At 39.0% G+C, this 10,549-nt stretch overlaps 1 protein-coding gene across 1 annotated transcript; it reads left to right on the top strand.

The window, feature by feature from the left end:
* Positions 1-8,984: 8,984 nt before the first annotated feature.
* LOC102279984 (olfactory receptor 7A10) lies at positions 8,985-9,815 on the top strand. Its single transcript, XM_005908814.2, has one exon. The coding sequence runs from the start codon at positions 8,985-8,987 to the stop codon at positions 9,813-9,815; it is 831 nt and encodes a 276-aa protein (XP_005908876.2).
* The last annotated feature ends 734 nt before the right edge of the window (positions 9,816-10,549 follow it).

Here is a 10,549-nt window from a genome sequence, read left to right as displayed (position 1 = left end):
ATATATTTCAATTTTTTAGTCATTTACTTTCTTGATAAAAAGTATTGTCTGAGAGAGTCTTTTGTTTTGTATGCTCTGGTTGAATTGGTTGGATTCCTATGTTTGATCATACTTTTCAACAAAAATTTGATGTTTCATTTATTCACAAAATTTTTTTTTCCTTTTTTAAAATTTGGTTCTTTTATTTATTTATTTTATTTTTTTACTTTACAATATTGTATTTGTTTTGCCATACATCAGCATCTGCCACGGGTGTACACGTGTTCCCCATCCTGAACCCCACTCCCACCTCCCTCCCCATACCATCCCTCTGGGTCATCCCAGTGCACCAGCCCCAAGCCTCCTGCATCCTGCATCGAACCTGGACTTGTGATTCGTTTCCTGTATGACATTATACATGTTTAAATGCCATTCTTCCAAATCATCCCACCCTCTCCCTCTCCCACAGAGTCCAAAAGACTGTTCTATACATCTGTGTCTCCCTTGCTGTCCCACATACAGGGTTGTCATTACCATTTTTCTTTTTTTTTAATTTTATTTTATTTTTAAACTTTACTATATTGTATTGGTTTTGCCAAATATCGAAATGAATCCGCCACGGGTATACATGTGTTCCCCATCCTGAACCCTCCTCCCTCCTCCCTCCCGATACCATCCCTCTGGGTCGTCCCAGTGCACCAGCCCCAAGCATCCAGTATCGTGCATCAAACCTGAACTGGCGACTCGTTCCATACATGATAGTATACATGTTTCAATGCCATTCTCCTAAATCTTCCCAGCCTCTCCCTCTCCCACAAAGTGAATAAGACTGTTCTATACATCAGTGTCTTTTTTGTTGTCTCATATACAGGGTTGTTGTTACCATCTTTCTAAATTCATATATATGCATTATTATACTGTATTGGTGTTTTTCTTTCTGGCTTATTTCACTCTGTATAATAGGCTCCAGTTTCATCCACCTCATTAGAACTGATTCAAATGTATTCTTTTGAATGGCTGAGTAATACTCCATTGTGAATACGTACCACAGCCTTCTTATCCATCCATCTGCTGATGGACATCTAGGTCGCTTCCATGTCCTGGCTATTATAAACAGTGCTGCGATGAACATTGGGGTACACGTGTCTCTTTCCCTTCTGGTTTCCTCAGTGTGTATGCCCAGCAGTGGCATTGCTGGGTCATATGGCAGTTCTATTTCCAGTTTTTAAAGGAATCTCCACTGTTCTCCATAGTGGCTGTACTAGTTTGCATTCCCACCAACAGTGTAAGAGCGTTCCCTTTTCTCCACATCATCTCCAGCATTTATTGCTTGTAGACTTTTGGATCGCAGCCATTCTGATTGGCGTGAAATGGTACCTCATAGTGGTTTTGATTTGCATTTCTCTGATATTGAGTGATGCTGAGCATCTTTTCATATGTTTGTTAGCCATCTGTATGTCTTCTTTGGAGAAATGTCTATTTAGTTCTTTAGCCCATTTTTTTATTGGGTCGTTTATTTTTCTGGAATTGAGCTGCAGGTGTTGCTTGTATATTTTTAAGGTTAGTTGTTTGTCAGTTGCTTCATTTGCTATTATTTTCTCCCATTCTGAAGGCTGTCTTTTCACCTCGCTTATAGTTACCTTTGTTGTGCATAAGCTTTTACTTTTAATTAGATCCCATTAGTTTATTTTTGATTTCAACACATTAAAAAGATCATACACCATGACCAAGTGGGCTTTATCCCAGGGATGCAAAGATTCTTCAATACCCACAAATCAATCAGTGTAATATGCCACATTAACAAATTGAAAAATAAAAGCCATATGATTATCTCAATAGATGCAGAGAAAGCCTTTGATAAAATTCAACATCCATTTATGGTAAAAACTCTCCAGAAAGCAGGAATAGAAGGAACATACCTCAACATAATAAAAGCTATATATGACAAACCCGCAGCAAACATTATCCTCAATGGTGTTCCTAAAGTCAGGAACAAGACAAGGGTGCCCACTCTCACCAGTACTATTCACAAAATTATTGCATGCAATTCCATTATTTTAAGTATGTAGATATATTAGAATGTTTGATAACATATACTCAGTCATATGTTGTTCTTTTTATTACTCAGTTCAGCTAAGTCACTCAGTCATGTCCAACTCTTTGCGACCCCATGGACTGCAGTGACCCAGGCTTTCCTGTCGATCATCAGCTCCAGGAGCTTGCTCAAACTCATGTCCATTGAGTTGATGATGCCATCCAATCATCTCATCTTCTGTCATCCCCTTCTCCTCCTGTCTTCAATCTTTCCCAGCATCAGGGTCTTTTCTAAGAACTCAGTTCCTTGCATCAGCTGGCCAAAGTATTGGAGTTTCATTTTCAACATCAGTCCTTCCAATGAATATTCAGGATTGATTTCCTTTAGGATTGACTGATTTGATATCCTTGCAGTCCAAGGGACTCTCAAGAGTCTACAACACCACAGTTCAAAAGCATCAATTCTTCAGCGCTCAGCCTTCTTTATAATTCAACTCTCACACCCATACATGACTACTCAAAAACCCATAGCTTTGACTATGTGGACCTTTGTCAGCAAAGTAATGTCTCTGCTTTTAATATGCTGTCTAGGTTGGTCATAGCTTTTCTTCCAAGGGGCAAGTGTCTTTCATTTTCATGGCTGCAGTCACCATCTCCAGTGATTTAGGAGTCCAAGAAAATAAAGTTTGTCACTGTTTCCATTGTTTCCCCATACATTTGCAATGAAGTGATGAGACTGGATGCCATTTTTTGAATGTTGGGTTTCAAGCCAGCTTTTTCACTCTCTTTCACTTTCATCAAGAGGCTCTTCAGTTCCATAGCACTCAGTCATACGGTGTTCTTTCTATTGCTTTTCTACTTTTTGGATTTTTTTTAATGCAATAATTGAACTGTCACTTTAATACTTGTCACTTGGAAATCCTTCTTATAAACAAAAACGAGAGTGAATGTTCTCTTGCATAGTGTGAATAAATAAACTTTTATACATTTATATACATGGAAATCTGTTACTCGTTATTGCTCTTATCAGCCTTTCTTGATTAAACATATTTCTAAAAGTTGTATCACTTTTGGTGAGCACTTGGAAAGCATTATTCTTTGCCATTTGAAAAATATCACCGTCATCTTTCATATGTGTATTTGAATCCAAACATACTAAACATGAGAACAAATTGTAACTTAAGTACTCCTTTATTCTAACATTTTAAAATCCTTTAAGATATTTTATTTCTAAGTCTTTGGGAATTTAAGTTGAAATAGTAGCTCATGTTGGTATCATTAAATTGTTAATATTTTATGTCCTTATATAAGTTAATTGTAGATTTTTATTCAATATTGTTGCATTCAGTTATCTTGAAATCACTACAAAAAGTGAAAGTGTTAGTTGCCTAGTCGTATCTTACTTTTCGGGATTCCAGGGACTGTAATCCATCAGGCTCCTCTGTCCATGGAATTCTCCAAACAAGAATACTGGAGTGGGTAGCCATTCCCTCTCCAAGGGATCTTCCTGACCCAGGAATTGAATCTGGGTCTCCTGTATTGCAGGTGGATTCTTTACTGACTGAGCCAGCTGGAAAGCCCAATGTGCATCTCTACTGTACCTGATTCTTGATTCATTCAACAAATAATTGAACATCTACTATGTGCCACTGTTTCTAGGAACATTGAGTATTACATTCAGTTAAAACTCATCAGTGGCCACAGAACTGGAAAAGGTCAGTTTTCCAATCCCCAAAAGGGCAATGCCAAAGAATTTTCAAATTACTGCATGATTGCACTCATCTCACATTCCAGCAAAGTAATAATCAAAATTCTCGAAAGCCAGGCTTCAACAGTCCATGAACCGTGAACTTCCAGAAGTTCAAGCTGAATTTTGAAAAAGCAGAGGAAAAAGAGATCAAATTGCCAACATCCGTTGGATCATAGAAAAAGCAAGAGAGTTCCAGAAAACATCTACTTCTGCTTTATTGATTACACCAAAACCTTTGACTGTGTCGATCACAACAAACAGTGTAAAATTCTTCAAGAGATGGGAATACAAGACCATAGACCATCTGACTTGTCCCCTGAGAAATCTACATGCAGGTCAAGAAGCAACAGTTAGAACTGGACATGGAAGAACAGAGTGGTTCCAAATTGGGAAACAATTATGTCAAGGCTCTGTATTGTCACCCTGCTTATTTAACTTATATTCAGAGTACATCATGCAAAATGCCAGACTGGATGAAGCACAAGCTGGAATCAATACTGCTGGGAGAAATATCAATAACCTCAGATACACCCTTATGGCAGATAGTGAAGAGGAACTAAAGACCTTCTTGATGAAGGTGAAAGAGGAGAGTGAAAAAACTGGTTTAAAACTCAACATTCAAAAAACTAAGATCATGGCATCTGGTCCTATCACTTCATGGCAAATAAATGGAGAAACAGTTGGAACAGTGAGAGACTTTATTTTGGGGGGCTCCAAAATCACTGCATATGGTGAGTGCAGCCATGAAATAAAAAGACCCTTGCTCCTTGGAAGAAAAGCAATGACCAATCTATACAACATATTAAAAAGCAGAGACATTACTTTGCCAAAAAAGGTCCATCTAGTCAAAGCTATAGTTTTTCCAGTAGTCATTTATGGATGTGAGAGTGGGACTATAAAGAAGGCTGAGTGCTGAAGAATTGATGCTTTTGAACTGTGGTGTTGGAGTAGACTCTTGAGAGTCCCTTGGACTGCAAGGAGATCAAACCAGTCCATCCTAAAGAAAATCAGTCTTGAATATTCATTGGAAGGACTGATGCTGAAGCTGAAACGCCAATACTTTGGCCACCTGATGCAAAGAACTGACTCATTAGAAAAGACCCTGATGCTGGGAAAGATTGAAGGCAGGAGGATAAGGGGACGACAGAGGATGAGATGGTTGGATGGCATCTCTGGCTCGATGCACATGAGTTTGAGCAAGCTCCTGGAGCTGATGATGGACAGGGAAGCCTGGGTTGCTACAGTCCATGGGGTTGCAAAGAGTCAGACATGACTGAGTGACTGAACTGAAATGCATGTCTACTCTTTTGCCAATTTTATTGCTATTCTATGTCAGGTCATTCAGTCAATACCATTTTTTGCTTAAGTTATTTTTTCAGTTGAAGTATAGTTGATATGGGCTTTCCTGGTGGTGCTATTGGAAAAGAACCCACTTTCCAATGCAGGAGACATGAGATGTGGGTTTAATCTGTGAGTTGGGATGATCCCTTGGAGGAGGGCATAGCAACCCATTTCAGTATTCTTGCCTGGAGAATACAATACCATGGACAGAGGCCCCTGGCAACTTACTGTCCATAGGGTTGCAAAGAACTGGACACAACTGAAGCGACTTAGCACACACAAGGATAAAGTGCAAGGAGGTTAGACCTCTGGAAGGCAGGCAAGTTCATGGGAAGAGGGTAATAATAACTAGATTCATCTGACTTCTAATTAACCTTCTGGGAAAAAGACTCATCAGGAAAATTTTCCTATCTAGACCAGTGTCCCACAGGGAAGTGTTGTGCTCAGATGTGGGAGTAACAATGGAAACAGTGCCTAATGAACAGACATGGAGAGCTGTAAAATCTCCTTGGCTGCATCCCTCAATCTGTACAACCTTGAGCTGCACAGGGCATGGTTATTGGTTTTGGAGTCCTACATCTGAATAAGGACCAATGCTTCCCTCTTTCCTTCTGACCTGCCTGAGAACAGAGCTTCAGCCTTCATCATCAACCATCCATGGAGAAACATGGATATCCACACAGGGACTTTCCTCCTGTCGTCCCCATCCAGGTGAGTGTGAGAGTTCCATAGGTACTTCAAGGAAGTTTGAGAGAGAATACAAGTGGAAAACTTTTTTCTGAGGTCACTTGAGAGCCTAATCAGCCCACACCAGGGCTGAGATATTAGCCATTGTTGTTCATTAGGTTGACTAATTAACTTATAATTCATTTATTTTATATGTTAATATTTTTGGAGATGTGTCTGATGAACTCAGCAGCACAAGAATCAGTGTTGACAATTAAGTGATGGGAATGGAAATCCAGTTGGATGAGAATGAGGAAGCAATGAGGAGCATAAAGTAGTTCCAGTAAAATCAGAGCATACTACAGGAGTTATACATTTAAGGAGAGTAAGAAAAGTGGGTTTGGAGGCATGTGAAATGAAATATCCACATTTACAAAAAGACTTTTAAAATTGGGAAGTATTTGAATACCTTCCATTTTTATTAGAACGACCCACATCTATGGAAGTATATACTGCCTTGCAACACTGTTCTTGAGACAAACATTTCACTGTATTTTTCCTCACGTTAGATATTCACAAGAAAATATTGTGCTTAGAATGAAAAGAAGGATATGAAAAGGAGTCTTACTTTGGAATTCTTAAATACCAAGAGGTAGGGAAGCAAGGGAAGAATTTGGAAGGTAGAAAGAAAAAAACAAGCAAATTCACATCTCTGTGATACCTACTAATTTAGTATGAGAAAGGAACTATGCTAAACTTTTACATATATTGACTAAATTTGCCTTCCAACTTAGGAGGATAGATACCACTATCCCCACTATTTGAGTTAGGTCATTAATGTTTACAATGGGTCTGTAGATCCACTACATTCAAACAGCTAATATATGATAACACTGAGTTCCAAAAGTCAGTTTTCTGAATCAAAAGCTTTTTATTTAAGATCATTTACAAAAGTCTGTTACCATTTATCTTTTTTTTTTTTTTAATTTTTTTTTTTTCAGGTTTATTTATTTATTTTCTTTACAATATTGTATTGGTTTTGCCATACATTGACATGAATCACCATGGGTGTACATGTGTTCCCCATCCTGAACCCCCCTCTCACCTCCTTCCCCATCCCATCCCTCTGGGTCATCCCAGTGCACGAGCCTAGAGCATTTATCTTTTAAAATTCTCATCTATAATTGTGTATTGTCTATTTTCTGTTGTCAGTTGTGGGTTTATTCCCTTGGAAGTGTTAGTTGCTCAGTTGTGTCCAACTCTTTGTGACCCCATGAGATCCTATCCATGGATTTCTCCAGGCAAGAATACTGGAGTGGGTTGCCACTTCCTACTCCAGGGAATCTTCATGATTCAAGGATCAAACCTGGGTCTCCTGCATTTCAGGCAGATTCTTTACCATCTGAGCCACCAAGGAAGCCGTATTCCCTTTGCTTACTTTCTACTGTAATGCTCCTGTTGTCCTAAAATGACTACTCCTTCCTGCTTTGATAAATTGCTTTAGAATATTTTATGAGGTATTTTGAGCATCAAGGCAATACAACTGTCATTGGAAAGCTATCAGAATCAAGGAATCTTTCTCTTTTCCATGGTCTCTTAGGGACCAGCTGAATTTATTCGATTTTGCTTTGAAAATGAAAGTATTCAATACAGGTTTGTAAGGGAGACCATGGTGTAAATCCCTGATGCCATCAGACTTGTCATAGAGGATGAAATGTCTGCATAACTGAGGTATACATACTCCAAGGCCTGTATCCTAGGACAAGGCAACCACCAAGGAATGTGACCCACAGGTAGACCTTATTTTCCTCCACAGGACTTTTTCATTTCCTCAGTTTTTTGAACTACCTTTTTTTTTTTTTTTTTTAAATGCATGCATGCTTCATCAATTGCTTCAGTCATGTCCAATGCTTTGCAAGTCCATGGACTGTAGTCCACCAGGCTCCTCAGTCCATGGGATTCTCCAGGCAAAAATACTGGAGTGGGATCTTCCCAATCCAGGGATTAAACCTGTGTCTCTTGCATCTCCTGCACTTCAGGGGGATTATTTACTGCTGAACCACAGGGGAAGCCCAATACAGGGCACAAAGTAGTCACATTTAAATGGAATACAGTCCATAGGAAGTTTACCATCTAGAACTTGGGTACTATTTCTACATTTTCTTGGGCAAAAATAACATAGTGTTGATGACGTTCTTTCATCACTGCTTTCATAATTATTGTAGCCCAAAGTGAAAAGAGCCAGAGTTACAAGCCCAGTAAGAAATGATGTGTGTGTGTGTGTGTCTTGTGTGTGTGTGTGTTGTGGGGAATGAGCAGTTCTCTGGAAAGTGATTCTTAAATTATCCACTCCAAAATGTTACCCTTAAAACACAGACACAATAATGTCAACCAGAAGATGCAAAAAAAGGAATCAATTCATTTTAATTCATAGGAATCAAAACAAATGTAAAAATGTGAAAGTAACAACATGTGGATGAAGGACTTCTTGTGTCTTGAAGGTTCAGCTGTACCGGGAAAACCTTGTTCCTTAGCATCCTCTGATACCATTTCTCCTCACACTCACTGTTGTTTGTTCTCCTTGACACTTTTGCTGCTTTTTAAGTCTTGAATATTTGAAACAAGCCCTGCCCTCAGGTACTTTGCAGACTCTTTTCTCAATAGGGCACACTGGTCCCCCAGGTAAACTGATGTCTCTGCTTTGTCTTGCTTCAGGTCTCTGTTCAAATGTTTCTGGTTGTTGTTGTTGTTGTTTCTGCATATCTTCCTGAACTCTCAGTAAAATGTAACATACATGCATGGTAATTTATACCTGCCTTTCCCCCCATATCATCTGTCACCACATGAGATGACATATATATATATATATATATTTTCATTTGCTATCTCATATTCTTTCTTCATCATCGCATTGTTTGAAGTTTTGTTCTCAGCATCTCACACATTTAGCCTAGAAGATGGTTGATACTCAACATGAATTTCTAGAATATATGAAAGACATTTGCTTTAAAACTAATCATGACCTCTTGGGGAAAAGGTTGAGTGTTAGGAATTTCTAATCACAGATGACACAGTAGATTACTTAAAGATGATTAAATATTGTAATTCATAGCATTTTACTGTGTTAATGTGCACACATGTAGAAATTAATCATGCTATATTTTTCTTTGCTAGTAGTTATCACCACCACGTGGTACAAGGAAATGATACAGGAATGGCACAGTTTATTCTTCTGGGATTATCAGAGAAACTAGAACTGCAGCCTCTCATATTTGGACTTTTCCTCTCCACGTTCCTGATCACTATGTTTGGGAATCTGCTCATCATTCTTGCCACCGTCTCAGACTCCCACCTGCACACCCCCATGTACTTCTTCCTCTCCAACCTGTCCTTTGTAGACATCTGTTCCATCTCCACCACCATCCCAAAGATGCTGGTGAACATACAGACACAGAGCAAAGCCATTTCCTATGGAGGCTGCATCACCCAGATGCATTTTCACATACTATTCGTAGAGCTGGAGAACTTAATTCTAACTGTCATGTCCTATGACCGCTTCATAGCCATCTGTGACCCCCTGCATTACACAGTCATCATGAGCCCTATTCTCTGTGGACTGATGGTGCTCCTGTCCTGGATGATGAGTGTCCTGAATTCCTTGGTACAAAGCTTACTGGTACTGAGACTGTATTTCTGTACAGTCTTGGAAATCCCCCACTTTTTCTGTGACTTGAAAGAAGTACTCCGACTTGCCTGTTCTGGCATCGTTCTTAATAATGGTGTGATATATTTTGCAGTTGGGCTCTTTGGTGCTGTCCCTCTGGCTGGTATATGTTACTCATACTCTAGGATAGTTTCCTCTATATGTAGAATCTCATCAGCTGAGGGGAAGTATAAAGCATTTTCCACCTGTGCATCTCACCTCTCTGTTGTTTCCTTATTTTATTGTACGGGTTTAGGATTGTATCTTAGCTCTACTGCAACCCACAGCTCACACTCAAGTGCAATAGCCTCGGTGATGTACATTGTGGTCACCCCATGCTGAACCCTTTCATCTACAGTCTGAGAAATAAAGACATAAAGAGGGCTCTGAGAAGATTCTTTGGAGTGGCAGCTATGAAAGGGCCATTTGTTCTGGGGTTGAGGAAGTGCTGATAATTGCAGTGCTCAAAGCATTAGAGTCAGAAATTGTGATTCTTGATCAGATTGTGGAAAGAGCACTTGTTCCTTTTATGTATTGCCTGGTTTTTTGCACTCTTTGATATAAGTAACTTGATTAAGCTTTCTTAATAGGTGATGCATGGACAATTTTCCATTTTTTCTATTTTTCTACTTTCCCTAAATTTTTACCAAACATGGGTAAGAAATATTTGGAAACTTCCATTTCTTTGGTAGGAAAAATTGGATTTATTAAGGCCTTTGTCTTAAGAAACATCCATCTTCTCAAGTATTTTTTAAAAAATCTTCTTTATTCATGAGGAAAAAACGCCTTTGGCAGCCAAAGTAACTTATAGAATTCAACTGCAGAGTAAAGTCCGAAACCAATGTTTTTATTTTGGCTCTGTAATTTTTCTGTATCACCAGTTTAACTGTCCTTCCTGATAATATCGACTTTATTCATGCTACTGAGTTTTAGAACTGGTCTTTTGGTGTCATACAATTATTCAGCCTGTGTCCCCAATATCTACCATGTGTTGTTGCTGTTGTTGTTTAGTCGCTAAATTGTGTTTGCCTCTTTTGCAATCCCATGGACTGTAGCCTGCCGGGCTTCTCTGTCCA

This window comes from Bos mutus, chromosome 7, assembly GCF_027580195.1.
Source record: "Bos mutus isolate GX-2022 chromosome 7, NWIPB_WYAK_1.1, whole genome shotgun sequence".
NCBI classification, from domain to species: domain Eukaryota; kingdom Metazoa; phylum Chordata; class Mammalia; order Artiodactyla; family Bovidae; genus Bos; species Bos mutus.
Note: the sequence above shows the minus strand (reverse complement) of the source record. Positions and strands in the feature narration are given on the sequence as shown.

Excerpts from the sequence above, each read along its gene's own strand:
- LOC102279984 (XM_005908814.2), top strand. The coding sequence starts at position 8,985 with ATGGCACAGTTTATTCTTCTGGGATTATCAGAGAAACTAGAACTGCAG.